Here is a 17,633-nt window from a genome sequence, read left to right as displayed (position 1 = left end):
GCAATAAACAACTGCACCTCCCAGTTGCAAACCATTTCCACTCCCCCTCCCATTCTTTAGATGATATGTCCATCATGGGCCTCCTGCAGTGCCACAATGATGCCACCCGAAGGTTGCAGGAACAGCAACTCATATTCCGCTTGGGAACCCTGCAGCCCAATGGTATCAATGTGGACTTCACCAGCTTCAAAATCTCCCCTTCCCCCACCGCATCCCTAAACCAGCCCAGCTCGTCCCCTCCCCCCACTGCATCCCAAAACCAGCCCAGCCTGTCTCTGCCTCCCTAACCTGTTCTTCCTCTCACCCATCCCTTCCTCCCACCCCAAACTGCACCTCCATTTCCTACCTACCACCTCATCCCGCCTCCTTGACCTGTCCGTCTTCCCTGGACTGACCTAGCCCCCCCCTACCTCCCCACCTATATTCTCCTCTCCCCTATCTTCTTTTCTCTCCATCTTCGGTCCGCATCCCCCTCTCTCCCTATTTATTCCAGAACCCTCTCCCCATCCCCCTTTTCTGATGAAGGGTCTAGGCCCGAAACATCAGCTTTTGTGCTCCTGTGATGCTGCTTGGCCTGCTGTGTTCATCCAGCTTCACACTTTATTATCTTGGATTCTCCAGCATCTGCAGTTCCCATTATCTCTCACCACCTAACATTTATTTGTTTGGTAGTTCACCTTCCTTCATTCATGATTAATCTCAGCCTTTAGACATCAGCATTACAATCCTGAATTCATATTTAATGGGAGAGGAGTAACATAAAGTTTTCAGGCTAATGACTTTTGCCTTGTTCCATTTTTTTTTCCATTTTCTCACGCCTGCTCTCCGGAGGAGACAGGAGAGTGCATGGGACCCCAATAACTGCTCCTAGGAATTTGGGGCAACTAGGTGACAGGGACCTGGACCAAGAGCAGCATTAAGCCTGTCATTCCTGTCCCTGCCCCTGCGCATTCGCCCTCCATCCTATCATAGATACTCCCAGTCATTCCTTCCCTGGCCTCCTTAGTCACTTCAAACACTGAAATATCTAACACTCTCCAGTTCTGATGAATGGTCCTTGACCTGAAATACTAACTCGCTCTGTCTTCACAGATTTGAGTGATTCCTGCATTTTCTAAATTCATTTCAGATTTCCCGTATCCAGTATCATGTTGAAAAGTCTTGTTTCATTCTGCTGTATGTTTTATCTTGAACCCATAAACCCCAGACTAGTTTACCTTTTGGTAGGGAATGGGTAAGGTGGGAGTAGTTGCAAGAAGTGAATTATGATAGAGAAATTAATGCTGATTTCTTTTCTTTTACTTCTTCCTGTTCAGTGGGATTGGAGTCCGAAGATTTTCGGGACCACCTTCGTCTCAAAACCTCCTTGACCGAGTTGGTCGTAATGGACCCAGAACTCTGGCGTCGCTTTCAACTGATGCCAGAGAACTGGCCAAATCTGTCCGTACCATCATTGAAGCAGACTGTAAGTCATTAGCTGGTGAACTACTTCTACTCCAACTCAGATACTTTCACATGATTACTAGATTCAGTTAGACTTAAATACAGGAATCTAAAACTAGGGGTCATATTGTCAGATGGTCGCTAATATATTACTTTATTTCTGTTATACCTATTTATAAGAATATTAGATCCATCGGGGAAGGATTGACAGGCTGGCTGTCTCCTCTTTTAAAAAGAGAAAGCTGGTCTAGTTTAGGTATAGAATTAGAAAAGGGGTTGACATATAGCATGGAAACAGACCCTTCGGCCCAGCTTATTTGCACCAACCATGTTTCCCGAACTAAACTTGCCCGCATTTGGCCCATATCCCTCTAATTCTCTCCTATTCATGTACCTGCATAGATGTCTTATAAATGTTGTATCTGTACCTACATCTACCACTTCCTTTGACTGTTCATTCCACATATGAACCAACCTCTGTGTGAAAAAGTTGCCCCTCAGATCACTTTTAAATCTTCGTGCTCTCATCTTAAAAATATATCCCCAATTTTGAAATTCATCTGCTATGCAATTGCCTACTCAGCTTCTCTAAATCACACTGAAACACCTCTGCATCCTCCTACAGTTTCCTTTCCACCCAGCTGTATGTTGTCTGAATTCTATCAAATGCATTTTGAGTGCAGCCATCAGAACTATTCCTCTGGGCTTGTTCACACACAGGAATATTAATGTTCCAGTTCATCTCGTACCAGGGAGAATGGAGGCAGCTCTTTGTGGGCACTATCACCAGTCGTTTTGTTTGGCACTGGAAGGGAAACAGCCCTGGGTAGCAAGATAAAAAAGGAAAATTTGTACTGCAGTACTTTTACAAAACTGATTCCCTAACAAAAACTGTTTACTTTCCACACTTTGCCACTGTCCAAACAAATGCTCTGGTGGACCTCACAGATTACCAGGCTAATAGATGTAGTGATGAGACTCCAGTGTGAGATTATCCAGGTCTCAGGCAATCAGTGGGCAGCACAAGGAGAGATTTGTTGACTTTGAACGATGTGAGAAACTCCTGAAAATAGCATCTGTCCATAATCGTATTTGATTCCATATTTAACCCTACCATCTCTGCTTCTTCAGTGCATTCTCCATTCATTTAATCCCTTTCCTCCATTCTGCTAACCCACAGTGTCCTCTGGCCCCTTGAAGATTTTCTTGAAATCTTGAAGGTGTTGGTTTAAATCTGACCTGCTTTGTTATGAAATAAACTTCTCTTCAGAATTCTGATATTAGGGGCAGAGATGTTTCTGCTGGGAGTAAACAGAAAACAGTAGACAAGTTTTTTTTTCTCTTTTGCTCTCTCTTGAGGTTGTAAAAAGCAGGTAAGAATGGACAGTTCCTCTTACCAGACGGAGGGCAGTGTGCAAGATACTACAAACTGCTGCCAGATATGCTCTGAGCTTTCAGCACACTGGTGGGGCTGGGCGACACTTTGTCCAAGATTTGTTCTCATTAATATTTTTAAAAGCTCTGTCGAGGATATGGAGTGTTTGATTGAAAATAAACAGGGGAGCAAAACTCAGCTTGTGCAGCCGGGCCCCTCTGTCCTGAATTGCCGCACACAACTGTAGAGCAGAAGGGATTTATTCACAACACTACAGTAGGGACCCTCCACACACTGTTGAAAGTGACCATCCTCTGGGTCTTAAACAACCCACTTTTTTTTTAGAACATTACAGCACAGTACAGGCCCTTCGGACCTCGATGTTGTGCCGACCTGTCATACCAATCTCAAGCCCATCTAACCTACACTATTCCATGTACGTTCATATGCTTATCCAATGACGACTTAAATGTACCTAAAGTTGGCGAATCTACTACCGTTGCAGGCAAAGCGTTCCATTCCCTTACTACTCTCTGAGTAAAGAAACTACCTCTGACATCTGTCCTATATCTTTCACCCCTCAATTTAAAGCTATGCCCCCTCGTGCTCGCCGTCACCATCCTAGGAAAAAGGCTCTCCCTATCCACCCTATCTAACCCTCTGATTATTTTATATGTCTCAATTAAGTCACCTCTCAACCTTCTTCCCTCTAATGAAAATAGCCTCAAGTCCCTCAGCCTTTCCTCGTAAGACCTTTCCCCCATACCAGGCAACATCCTAGTAAATCTCCTCTGCACCCTTTCCAAAGCTTCCGCATCCTTCTCATAATGCGGTGACCAGAACTGTACACAATACTCCAAGTGCAGCCGCACCAGAGTTTTGTACAGCTTAACCATAACCTCTTGGTTCCGGAACTCGATCCCTCTATTAATAAAAGCTAAAACACTGTATGCCTTCTTAACAGCCCTGTCAACCTGGGTGGCAACTTTCAAGGATCTGTGTACATGGACACCGAGATCTCTCTGCTCATCGACTCTACCAAGAATCTTACCATTAGTTGTGGGTAACAGTCAATTAAGATTGAAGCCAAACAAATATTTCCAAGTGCTACCCTTGAAAAAGAAATGAATCACACAGGATTAAATAGGAGTTATTATTCTACGATATGAAATGCACAGCATATAATTACATCACGGATGCATGGCAGATGCAATTTAATGTGGATAAATGTGTGGTTATACACTTTGGTGGCAAGAACAGGAAGGCGGATTACTATCTCAATGGAGTCAAGTTAGGTAAAGGGGAAGAACAACGAAATCTAAGTGTTCTTGTACATCAGTCAATGAAAGCAAGCATGCAGGTATAGCAGGCAGTGAAGAAAGCTAATGGCATGCTGGCCTTCATCACAAGAGGAATTGAGTACAGGAGCAAAGAGGTCCTTCTGCAGCTGTACAGGGCCCTGGTGAGATTGCACCTGGAGTATTGTGTGCAGTTTTGGTCTCCCAATTTGAGGAAGGACATTCTTGCTATTGACGGAGTGCAGCGTAGGTTCACAAGGTCAATTCCCAGAATGGCGGGACTATCATATGTTGAAAGATTGGAGCGACTGGGCTTGTATACTCTTGAGTTTAGAAGGATGAGAGGGGATCTGATTGAGACGTATAAGATTATTAAGGGATTGGACACTGTGGAGGCAGGAAGCATGTTTCCGCTGATGGGTGAATCCAGGACCAGAGGACACAGTTTAAAAATAAGGGGTAAGCCATTTAGAACAGAGTTGAGGAAAAACTTCTTCACCCAGAGAGTGGTGGACGTATGGAATGCTCTGCCCCAGAAGGCAGTGGAGGCCAACTCTCTGGATACTTTCAAGAAAGAGATAGACAGAGCTCTTAAAGATAGTGGAATCAAGGGTTATGGGGATAAGGCAGGAACAGGATACTGATTGTGGATGATCAGCCGTGATCATAATGAATGGTGGTGCTGGCTCGAAGGGCCGAATGGCCTACTCCTGCACCTATTGTCTATTGTCTATTGTCTATCACTCAGCTACCATGTGAGCCTCCTTTCCCCATATCAGCTTAACAAGAAATCTTTTTAATCCAGTGCTTCCCAAACTTTTTCCCACTGTGACTGTATTTCAAGGCTTAACATTTGTTGTGTTCCCTGAGTGACAACTGAGAGTGTGAATGGGAGGGAGATAGGGATACAGAGCAACTTTTGCTGTCTCTGAGGTTGCAACCTCAAGATTTGAGCTTGCAGCAACACTAAGGACCCTAAGCCTTACACCTGGAATGCACAGGTGGTCCTCACACCTAGCCTTCATGCCTGATATTCACACCGGAACAGCAAATAACTATTGCTCACAACTCAAACAAAGTTCTGTTTTAATGTGTCCTTGACTAAATTTCTCTCCCTCAACATCTCTGCCCTTCTTTATGATGATCCCTGAAGCCTTCCCCTTCAATTATCTGTGTTCATTTCTCCTTCTGTGACTCTGAATCACATTTTCTTTGATAACCTAATGCTTGTGAAATGCCCCAGAACATTTTGCAACGTTGAAAATGCTATTTAAATCCATTTTGTTGTGCAGGATGACAGCTTCTCAGAGAGTAAGAATATCAAGAGATACAGAACTAAAGCAAACGTGTGTAATTAAGATACAGATGAGCCATGATCTGATGGAGTATCAGAACAGGCTTGAAGGGATGATTGGCCTCCTTCTCCAACCAGACAGTTCTTCCATTATCTGTTGGACAATTTTGGAGACAAAACAATATTGCTGGCCTTTTTTTAAAAAAGAACCAAATATTTATTGGCCTGATATTATTGTCCTGAAGCCTAGCAGACCTCCTCCACTGCACACAGTACTCAAGCCAATATTTCACAACTAGCTCCAAACTAACTCAGGACGTCCTGGGATGCTGCTTAACTCAGTTGTCCAAGAGCTTGATGTGTAATAATGTTGATGGTGCAGATTTAATCCCTGAACCAGTTGAGGTCATTCTTGCAGCTTGCCTCTTCTCCTTGCCGCACCGTGATACCATATCCTGGAGATGTATGAAAAGCCGTGAGTGATAGCCTTCAGACTACAAAGACGCTAAAAGAAGAGAGTAAGAATTGCCTGGCTTCAGGAAAGCATGGTAGCATCTGGGAATTAGATCAATAAGTGACCTTTGAACAACAAGCTTAAGGGGAGTAAACATCCCAAAGAGTAAGGGATGGAAGAGACGGTGTGACAGACAGTTATACAGAGCAGGAACAATAGATGATTTAGCAGAGAGGTATGGACTCAGCACTAGAGGGGGAAATGATAATGCAATGGCAATGTCATTGGACTGGTAATCCAGAGATCCAAGATAAACTGATCCTGCTTAACAATTAATAAATATTAGTATAAAACTAATCTCAGTATCTGAACTGTCATTGAACTGCATAAAAGCCCCATGTGGCTCAGTGATGTCCTTTAGGGAAAGAAATCAGCCATCCTTACCTGGTCTGGGCTGGGCTGCAGGAGACTGCAGACCCACAAAATTGTGGTTGACTTTTAACTGACATCTGAAATGACCCCAACAGGCCATTCAGTTCAAGAGCAAGTAGGGATGGGCAAGAAGTATCGTCCTTCACACTAACACCCACACCTCATGACAACATAAAAAACGGTGTGAGGAGAGAAAAGAAAGCAGACCAATTATTAGAGGTTATTGAAGAGTGGGATAGAGCAAATGATAAAGAAAGTCAGAGAGAGAGAGAGTACCGAGTGACTAGAGAGCAGGAGAGCATTTTTGAAAGACTGTCAGGTTTTTAGAGAGTCGACACAGGACAGAGTTGTAGGGGTTTTCTGATATTGGTTGTGCGGAGGACAGAAACACATAACAAGCCACCAGTCTGTCGGCCACGTGCAGTAAGTGCAGCAGAGAAACGTGACTGGAGGGGGGTTGGGAGGAGAAAATTTGATCAGAGCAGAATCGTTTGCTCATCAGACAGTTCCCTCAGTTATAGTCAGAGACAGATGCCTCGACCTCACTATTTGGAACATAGAGCAATTAGCTTTGACCAGAGAAGAGCATCCTCTGGGGAGAAAAGCCTGTCAGCTTAGTGTGGCATGTGAGTGTGAGGAGTAGAACTGCTGCAGTGTAACATGGATTGCAGCTCCCAGACTGAGCTGTTAGCAGCTCAGTCCCAGCTAGTATGCTGCTGGGGTCCACTGCCCAGAACAGTACTGTTATCATACATAGCTTTACAGAGAGGATTTGAACTTTCATAGTGTTTAGTCACAACAGTCAGCAATTAGTGTCAAACTAATTACCTTTTGGTGCAGTCACTGTTGTTAAGTTGGCAAAAGCTGCAGCCATTTTACGGACAGCAGGATCTCTCAAACTGCAACTGGGCACATGTTTGGTTTATCTGTTTGTAGGGGTGGCTGCAGTAAGAATGCTGGCTCCTCTCATACTGCAGCTTAGGACTTCCCTTGGGAATTGAGTATCTGTTCTGACGGATGGAGTCTGAAGCACTGCAGCACTTGCTGAGTACTGCACTGCTACGTCTGGATAAACCAAGTTCAATTTGCTGGAGTGGTGCTCAAGCCCACAGTCTCAAAGCTCTGGTGAAAGTAATAGCACTGAGGGAAATAGACGCATTAGATCTTTTTCTGAGATCACTGTTCTAACATCCTTCCCAAACTTTTGGTCAGAACACAAGTAGATCTTAAACATCTCATTTTACCTCATCAGAACTTACACAACACCAGGTTATAGTGCAATAGGTTTATTTGAACTCACAAGCTTTCGAAGCATGACTTCTGACTTTGGCCACCCCAGTCTAACACCAGTACCTCCACATCATTCTATCACCATCACTACAATAGATGCATGTTGGCTAACCTACAACTGTAGCAGCTTGGGCGAAAAGGCAGGAAGAAATTAAAGCCCTCATCTGGGTGGGGTATCTCCTGTGCCCATCAGGGCAGCATGCCCTTGATGATGCCACTCCTAAAAGCTCAATCACTGCTTTGTTTCCACCCCTGGTCTCGAAACCTCAGCGTCTCGTCTTGCTTCATTTCCACCCCAATCCCCAGCCCAGCTGTGGCTACGACTTGCTTCTGGTGCTGCTGAATTGCTTGCTGGTGGAGGGGCTGAAATTTCTGGTCACTTGGAGGCAAAGTTCCGACTCTCTGGTAATTAAGAACAGGCGCTGGGGTATTATCACGTCGGGCAGCCAGACTTAAAGCTGTAAACTCAACCGGGGAAGTTAGTGAAGGCTAGCATCAACCCCCGCTTCCCCACCCCACCCTCCCACCCCCTTGCCTTAGCACCCACACAAAAGTGTAAAATTAGCCCCAGTCGTTTCTCATAATCTTGAAATTGGACCTTATCCTAGTTTTGACACTGGTGTCTCCCAACTCTTGTGTCTGTCCCTTACAGCTCTGATCTAACTCCAATCACTAGGCTACACCAGCTGACACTGAGGCCCCGTGGGACTGGGAATGCATGGCAGAGTGAACCTAGAACATAGAACATAGAACATTACAGCACAGTACAGGCCCTTTGGCCCTCGATGTTGTGCCGACCTGTCATACCGATCTCAAGCCCATCTAACCTACACTATTCCATGTACGTCCATATGCTTGAATCTCTGACCATCCAGCTAGGATTTCCCTTTTAGACAGCCAGACCTTGTATTTGTATACGTAAATACATTTCTTACATAAGATGTCTTTATAAGATATAAGATAAATTATTCACCTTCCTCAGGTCAGGAAATAAATTGAAAAAAAGACAGGCTGACCATCCGACAGTGCGGCGTTCTCTCAGCACTGATCCTCCAACAGTTCGGCGCTCCCTCAGTACTGACCCTCCAACAACGCGGCGCTCCCTCAGCACTGACCCTCCGACAGTGCGGCATTTCCTCAGCATTGACCCTCTGACATTGCGACGTTCCCTCAGCACTGACCCTCCGACAGTGCGGCGCTCCCTCAGCACTGACCCTCCAACAGTGCGGCGCTCTCTCAGTACTGACCCTCTGAATGTGCGGCGCTCCCTCAGCACTGACCCTCCAACAGTGCGGCGCTCTCTCAGTACTGACCCTCTGAATGTGCGGCGCTCTCTCAGTACTGGCCCTCCGACAGTGCGGCATTCCCTCATCACTGACCCTCCGACAGTGCGGCGCTCTCTCAGCACTGACCCTCTGAATGTGTGGCGCTCCCTCAGCACTGACCCTCCGACAGTGCGGTGCTCCCTCAGCACTGACCCTCCGACAGTGCAGCGCTCCCTCAGCACTGACCCTCCGACAACCATATATTAAGGAGCCTTTAAGTCAAAGGATCAAAGAAGTGAGTTTTAATTCATGTCTTAAAGCGGGTAAGTGAGTCATTGACATTTAGGGATGGAATTCCAGGGCTTGAGAACTTCACAGCTGAAGGCAAGCCTGGCAGTGGTGAAATGATTAAAATTGTTTGATTAATATCAGAGGCACAAGAGGTGAACTATCCTTTTTGCTCCTTGTTGTTCTGCCAGATTAATCTGTAAAAGTACTTGGGACATTTTGCTATGTTAGAGTGCTGTGTAAATGCAAGTTGTTGTGCTCTGCAGTATGGGAGGTAAGTCACTTGTAAGTTTTGGGCTGAGTCACTGTTGCAGGTGACTTCAATCTGACCTGAATCCTGGGCAAAGAGTTAATGTGTGGAGTACCCCTTGGAGCATGTTCAGGCTATATTTATGTGTTTTCAAGAAAGCCCAAAGCAGCTGCCAGGAACAGAGAGTTAATGATGTGCAGACAGCTCAGGCATGCACTCCGGCGTCAGAATGCTGTATGATTCCTTTTCTGTCCCAGTAATGGTAACTATGCTGAGGGGACAACGTGGAAACCAGGAGGAAAAACAAGGGTCAGACCACTGCTCACTTTCTCAAAAGACAAATTATACACAGTCTCCCATAACCCCATAGCCCCAGCCTGTAACCCCCCCCAACCTTCCATTCTGTTCCACTTGCTTCTCCCCATCTCTTTTAAGCGATAAAATCCATCACATTTTCACTTTCTAGATAACAAAGTGTGGAGCTGGATGAACACAGCAGGCCAAGATGCTACTTGGCCTGCTGTGTTCATCCAGCTCCACACTTTGTTACCTCAGATTCTCCAGCATCTGCAGCTCCCATTATCTCTGACACATTTTCACTTTCTGTCAGTTCTGAACAAAAGTTGTGTTGTACTTGAAACGTTAACTCACTTTCTGTCTCTCTAGAGATGCTGCTAGACCCACTGAGTTTCTCCGGCACTTCCTGTTTTTGTTGCAGATTTCCAGCATGCTCAGTAGAGAGGAAAGCCTCTTATATATTGCTGAGCTCTGTGCCTTCTGCTGATCTCAGTCCTGCTGTGCATTCTGTTGCACACTCAGTGTGTCATGAGCTGCCCCTTAACCTCCAAATGGTTCCCAGTGTCTATCATGGGCTTTGTCTGTGGAACAGCAAATAGGAATGCACCACAGGGGTCTCTCAGCCAGACCCCAACTGACCAATGCTGTTTTGGGGTCATTCAGGTTTACATTGATAGGCCTGCATTTTGTGCAGAAACTAATTTTTTAGATTTTAAAATTACATTTGTTTAATCCTGCTTGTTTTTAATTAAATGCAAACCTCTCTCATCTTGCTCCAACCTTTTGGGTATTGCTGATGTAATTATTCTATTCTATTTAAAAGTTACAGCCATTAAATTGTGTTTGTAGAGTTGTGCTGTACCAGAGGTGTCTGAGTGTTACATGATGCTTTTTTAAGGAAATGGCACAGTAGATTACAGTGTAACCCATAATCCTTGGGTTGATTACTTGCTGGTGTGAATGCCGCTGACATGAACTTTCATCGTGGAACATTAAATCCCGTTGTCCTCCTATTACTTACTGCCACACGTCAGAGCCAAAAGGGTCAGTCCCTGCAAAATAGAAATGGAGAAGACAAAAAGCATTGACACACACTTTGCACCAAGACACCGGAGATTCAAAGGGAGACCTGTTACGCACAGTGACGCAGTGGGCTGCAATCTGATCTCTCATATAGATGTAGGCTTGATTTTCATCACAACCTGTGTGAAATGAATTTTATAAAATGATACAGGCTGATGGACTATGGGCACATGTAAACATTCAGGCAAAATTCAGACAAAGCTGCCCTTGACTTACTGTGTAACTCACCCTGTGCTGTACTTGCCTTGAGAGTGTTTGATGGGGACAGTATACAGGGAGATTTGCTTTTTGTTTACTTTCAGTTTAAAAGAGTAGAGGAAGCTTTATTCTGTGTATAACCCGGTGCTGTTCATGTACTGGGTGTGTTTGATGGGATTGTGTTGAAGAAACCTAATTTTCCATTTCCTTTCGGTTTTAAATGAGCAGAGAGAGCTTTAGTCTGTATCTAATGCTGTGCTGTCCCTGTCCTGGGAGTTTTGGTGGAGACAGAGTAGAGGAAGTTTTACCCTGTATCTAATCCTGTGCTGTCCCTGTCCTGGGAGTGTTTGGTGGGTACAGAGTAGAGGAAGCTTTACCCTGTATCTAATCCTGTGCTGTCCCTGTCCTGGGAGTGTTTGGTGGAGACAGAGTAAAGGAAGCTTTACTCTGTATCTAATCCTGTGCTGTCCCTGTCCTGGGAGTGTTTGGTGGGTACAGTGTAGAGGAAGCTTTACCCTGTATCTATCCCCATTTTCTCTCTGCCCTGAAAGTGTTTGATGGGGACTGTGTCAAGGAAGTTTTACTTGATGTTTATTTTTAGGTTAAAGGAGTAGAGAAGCTTGATTTTGTGTAAAAGAGTAGAGGTAGTTTTACTCTGTATCTAACCCTGTACTTTCCCTGTTGTGGGAGTGTTTGTGATCGGGACAGTGTGGAGAGAGCTTTATTTTCATTTAAAAGATTGGAGAGACCTTTCCTTTCAGTTTAAAATGTAGAGAGCTTTACACTGTCAAAGAATCCGCACTATACCTGTTATGGGAGTATTTGATGGGGACAGTGTCAATGGAACTATGGTGTATATCTACTTTGCATTCTGTTTATCCAGAGAGCATTTAACAGTTACACAACAGGTACCAAAAACACAAAGGTCTCCCTGTACAGACACCCCAGACCTCCAATATAAATATCCTCCCAAATTCTGCAGTTTCACGTCAGAGAGAAAAATCACCTGTCTGATGCCATAAGTAAGCCTCAAGCATCATTGTCAAGGCCCTTCCTCCCCACCTGGGATGTGATAAAAAAACTTAAGGCCAGTAAAAACCTGATCCTGCAGGGGCTTCATCCCAAATGACGCTTTCTGAAAACCGAGAAAACAGACAGAGAGGTATAGGAGGTAATGTGAGCAGCAGAAATCTGCTGCATTGTCTAGCATGGTAATAGCAGTGTTGTGAGTGTCTCCTGGTTATCAGGTCACTTTAACCTCACTAATGATTCTTCTCAGGTTCTTGTCACAGAGTTATTATTGCACAGAAGGGGGTCACCCAGCCCACTGTATCTGCACCAGCTCTTCAAACAAGCATCATTACCATGTGTCCTTTCCCCAGACCCTTGTCACGTTCGCTGCAACTAAGAAGTGATATTTTCTCAGTTAAGACAATTAGCCAAAGAACCAGGGGTGATGGGATGACACGGTGGCTCAGTGGTTAGCACTGCAGCCTCACAGCATCAGTGACCCAGGTTTGATTCCACCCTTGGGTGATTGTCTATGGTGGAGTCTGCATGTCCTCCCTACTGCTGCGTGGGTTTCCTTCGGGTCCTCCAGTTTCCTCCCACAGTCCAAAGATGTGCAGGCGAGGTGAATTGGCCATGCTAAATTGCCTGTAGTGTTCAGGGATGTGCAGGCTGAGTGGGTTAGCCTTGGTAAATGCTGGGTTATTGGGATAAAGGCATGGGTCTAGTTGGAATGCTCTTTGGAGGGTCAGTGCAGATTTGATGGGCTGAAAGGCCTCTAATGGCACTGCTGTTAATGTGGAAATCCCTGCCTGAAGAATGGTGGGACCACAGTAGCTGGCTATTCATCCCGTTGTGTAGCATCAATGCATCTCAAGCCATTATTCACTTTCTCCCCATAACCCTGCACAATCTTCCATTTTAGATAATGATCTAATTCTCTCTTGATTACCTGATTGAAGCCACCTCCACCATGCTCACTGCTGATGCATTTCAGATCCTAACCACACTGTGATCACTGTGTGAGAACATTTCTCCATTACTTCTTTTGCGAGTTATCTGCTGTATCATTTAAAAGGTGTTGAATAGATACTCGGAAAGGCCAAAGTTGCTGGGTTATGAGGAAAGAGTGGGATGAGAAAATGGAACTAGATACCTTTTCCAAAGAGCTGACATAGGCCCAATGGGCCAAATTGTCTACTTCTGTGTATTACAGCTAAACATTTTGCATTATCCAGCTCAGACTGGCACAGTGTGATACTGACCATCTCCCAGTGGGAGAAAAAGCTGAAGCTCAGAGCTTCCCACTGCTTAGAGCATAAAGAGGTAAGGCTGATGTGGGTGAAAGCTGATACCAGACAGCCCTGTAACTGTGCCGTGAGAATGATGTATGTGTTTTCCTATACCCAAAGAACCACCAGATACCACTGGCTATTTGTCTTTGGAACCTTTGGTATGAACCCTCCAGGATATTATTGAAGAGGTTCCTTCTCCAGATGTAGGCATAGGCTCCTCATTGAAAGACAGATCTTTGGGTTGCATTAACAGTACTTGTTCAGCAATAACCTGCTCAGTGACACTCACTTTGTCTACCAGGGCCACCCAGTGCCTGACTTCAGTAAAGCTTTGATTCAAATGTGAACAAAGGAGCTAAATTCCAGAAATGAGATGACAGTGACTGCCCTTGACATAAAGGCTGCACCTGATCAAGTGTGGCATCAAAATGAGAATACAGGGGAAAAAAATCTCTCCAAGTTGGACTTCTACCTGGAACAAAGGAAGGTGATCGTGAAAGTCAGTCATCTCAAACCCAGGACATCCCTGCACAGTAGATATTTTCTAATCAACCTGTTCAGAGAAATTATTGCATACCGTTGGATGCAGGTGGGACCTGAACCTGGGCCTCCTGGCCCAATGGTAGAGACAATACTGTTGCACCACAAGAGCCCCTAGTTCCTCAGTTCCTTTGGCCCAACCATCTTCAGATATTTCATCAATAACTTTCCCTTTAAAGTAAACTGGTGTTCACTGATTATTGCACACTGTTCAGGATCATCCACAAGTACTGAAGTAGTCAATTTCTAAATGCAGCAGGACCTGGGCAGTTTCTAGGCATAAGAGATAATGGGAACTGCAGATGCTGGAGATTCCAAGATAATAAAATGTGAGGCTGGATGAACACAGCAGGCCAAGCAGCATCTCAGGAGCACAAAAGCTGACGTTTCGGGCCTAGACCCTTCATCAGAGAGGGGGATGGGGAGAGGGAACTGGAATAAATAGGGAGAGAGGGGGAGGCGGACCGAAGATGGAGAGTAAAGAAGATAGGTGGAGAGAGTGTAGGTGGGGAGGTAGGGAGGGGATAGGTCAGTCCAGGGAAGACGGACAGGTCAAGGAGGTGGGATGAGGTTAGTAGGTAGCTGGGGGTGCGGCTTGGGGTGGGAGGAAGGGATGGGTGAGAGGAAGAACCCGTTAGGGAGGCAGAGACAGGTTGGACTGGTTTTGGGATGCAGTGGGTGGAGGGGAAGAGCTGGGCTGGTTGTGTGGTGCAGTGGGGGGAGGGGATGAACTGGGCTGGTTTAGGGATGCAGTGGGGGAAGGGGAGATTTTGAAACTGGTGAAGTCCACATTGATACCATTGGGCTGCAGGGTTCCCAGGCGGAATATGAGTTGCTGTTCCTGCAACCTTCGGGTGGCATCATTGTGGCAGTGCTTGAGGCCCATGATGGACATCTCATCAAGAGAATGGGAGGGGGAGTGGAAATAGGCATAGGCTGCTGACCAGTGGCAAGTAGCAGCACGGTGGCTCAGTGGTTAGCACTGTCGCTGCACAACGCCAGGGGTCTGGGCTCAATTCCACCCTCAGGTGACTGTCTGTGTGGAGTTTGCACATTCTCCCTGTGTCTGCATGGGTTTCCTCCGGGTGCTCCGGTATCTTCTCACATGCCAAAGATGTGCAGGTTAGGGTGGATTGACCATGCTAAATTGCCCGTAGTGTTCAGGGATGTGTAGATTAGGTGAGTTACAGGGGAATAGGTCTGGGTGAGATGGTCTGAAGTTCAGTGTGGGCTTGTTGGGCCAATTCTAAGAACATTCAGGCCACATAAATGCGAAGTAATGACTATCTCCAACAAAAGAGATTCTAACCATCATCCCTTGTCATTCGATGGCATTACTATCATTGAATCTCCCACAATCAAGATCAGAGGCTAGGATCCTGTAGCAGATTACTTATCTCCTGACTCCCCAAAGCCTTCCCACCATTTACAATCCATGAGTCAGGGGTGTGATGGAATGATGCCCACTTTCCTGGATGGGTGAAGCTCCAACAACGGTTAAGAAACTCAATGCTATTCAGAAGATAAAAGCCCACTTGATTGGCCCCCACATTCACTCCCTCCACCACCAGCGCTCAGTAGTGGCAGTGTGTACCATCTATAAAAAGCATTGCAGAAATTCAACAAGGATCTTAACAACTTCCAAACCCACAATCTTTGCCATCAATAAGGACAAAGGTAGCAGATAACTGGGAATACCATCAGGTGCAAATTCCCCTCCAAATCACTCATCATCCTGACTTGGAAATATATTGTCGTTCCTTCACTATCATCGGGACAAAATCCTGGAATTCCCTTCCTAATGGCATTGTGGGTCTACCTCCAGTGCGTGGACTGCAATCATTCAAGAAGACAGTTCACCACCACCTTCTCAAAGGCAACTAGGGACAGGTAATAAACGGCTGGCTAGCTAACAACACCCAATTCCAAAGAATAATTTTTTTTAAAAATAAGCAGAAACCCAAGGAAAGATAGAGAAACTTAGAATCATGGCCACTCTCCCATGGAGGAATCTTCCACCCTGCTCACTTTAGCAGTTGCTTCAACCACAAGTCAAGGCCAGGAGATACTTGAGTGACTGAAATGTTCCATGTCAAATCCAGTTAGGAGAACAAATGAACCCAGATATTCCAGATATCAATATTCTTAAAACTGTGTGAGAGGCAACTAGAAAAACAACACTCTTAGTTATTTAAAACATCATGTGACACAATTTTTACCCTAATTTTCAAACATCCACTGTTGCCTCATCCTCTCCCTCTCTATTTGTGGTCTCTTCAAATCCTGCAATCTTTCAAGGTGCCTGTGCTCCTCCAATTCTGGTTCTTGTATGTCCCAGTTTTCTTGGCTTCACCACTAGCAGCAGAGCCTTTGGCCACTGGGTCCTAACCTCTAGAATTCCCTCCAAGTAAAAGGGTTGTCGGGCTGAAGGAGGTAACAGAATTAAATGTGGTCAAGGAGCAAGCTGAGGATGTGCATGTGAAAGTAACATTGGGCAAAGTTATATCAGAGATAATTGGAACGACAGATGCTCGAGATTCCGAGATAACAAGGTGTAGAGCTGGATGAACACAGCAGGACAGGCAGCATCAGAGGAGCAGGAATCCAGCTCTACACTTTGTTAGCTTCCTTGCTCCTAAGATGCTGCTTGGCCTGCTGTGTTCATCCAGCTCCACACATTGTTATATTGAGCAAAGTTGAATGTTTAGATGGTACCAGATACAGCACAGACTGCTTCTGATACTAGCAGTGAAGTCAGTTCCTCCAGCTGGCTAATAAAATGTGAGGCTGGATGAACACAGCAGGCCAAGCAGCATCTCAGGAGCACAAAAGCTGACATTTCGGGCCTAGACCCTTCATCAGAGAGGGGGATGGGGAGAGGGAGCTGGAATAAATAGGGAGAGAGGGGGAGGCGGACCGAAGATGGAGAGTAAAGAAGATAGGTGGAGAGAGTATAGGTGGGGAGGTAGGGAGGGGATAGGTCAGTCCAGGGAAGACGGACAGGTCAAGGAGGTGGGATGAGGTTAGTAGGTAGCTGGGGGTGCGGCTTGGTGTGGGAGGAAGGGATGGGTGAGAGGAGGAACCGGTTAGGGAGGCAGAGACAGGTTGGACTGGTTTTGGGATGCAGTGGGTGGGGGGGAAGAGCTGGGCTGGTTGTGTGGTGCAGTGGGGGGAGGGGATGAACTAGGCTGGTTTAGGAATGCAGTAGGGGAAGGGGAGATTTTGAAACTGGTGAAGTCCACATTGATACCATATGGCTGCAGGGTTCCCAGGCGGAATATGAGTTGCTGTTCCTGCAACCTTCGGGTGGCATCATTGTGGCAGTGCAGGAGGCCCATGATGGACATGTCATCTAGAGAATGGGAGGGGGAGTGGAAATGGTTTGCGACTGGGAGGTGCAGTTGTTTGTTGCGAACTGAGCGGAGGTGTTCTGCAAAGCGGTCTCCAAGTCTCCGCTTGGTTTCTCCAATGTAGAGGAAGCCGCACCGGGTACAGTGGATGCAGTATACCACATTGTCAGATGTGCAGGTGAACCTCTGCTTAATGTGGAATGTCATCTTGGGGCCTGGGATGGGGGTGAGGGAGGAGGTGTGGGGGCAAGTGTAGCACTTCCTGCGGTTGCAGGGGAAGTTGCCGGGTGTGGTGGGGTTGGAGGGCAGTGTGGAGCAAACAAGGGAGTCACGGAGAGAGTGGTCTCTCCGGAAAGCAGACAGGGGTGGGGATGGAAAAATGTCTTGGGTGGTGGGGTCGGATTGTAAATGGCGGAAGTGTCGGAGGATGATGCGTTGTATCCGGAGGTTGGTAGGGTGGTGTGTGAGAACGA

The 17,633-nt window shown here is 46.0% G+C and overlaps 1 protein-coding gene across 4 annotated transcripts in view; it reads left to right on the top strand.

Annotated features, from left to right (window-relative positions):
* Positions 1–17,633, top strand: part of stxbp4 (syntaxin binding protein 4) — a 192,159-nt gene that overhangs the window by 150,605 nt on the left and 23,921 nt on the right. For all 4 annotated transcript variants that reach the window (XM_059653591.1, XM_059653589.1, XM_059653592.1 and 1 more), the window contains one exon: positions 1,317–1,465. In XM_059653591.1, coding sequence (XP_059509574.1) covers positions 1,317–1,465 — 149 coding nt within the window. The remainder of the gene's footprint in view (positions 1–1,316; positions 1,466–17,633) is intronic.

The sequence above is a fragment of the Stegostoma tigrinum genome, chromosome 22 (assembly GCF_030684315.1).
Source record: "Stegostoma tigrinum isolate sSteTig4 chromosome 22, sSteTig4.hap1, whole genome shotgun sequence".
In the NCBI taxonomy this organism is placed as follows: Eukaryota; Metazoa; Chordata; class Chondrichthyes; order Orectolobiformes; family Stegostomatidae; genus Stegostoma; species Stegostoma tigrinum.
Note: the sequence above shows the minus strand (reverse complement) of the source record. Positions and strands in the feature narration are given on the sequence as shown.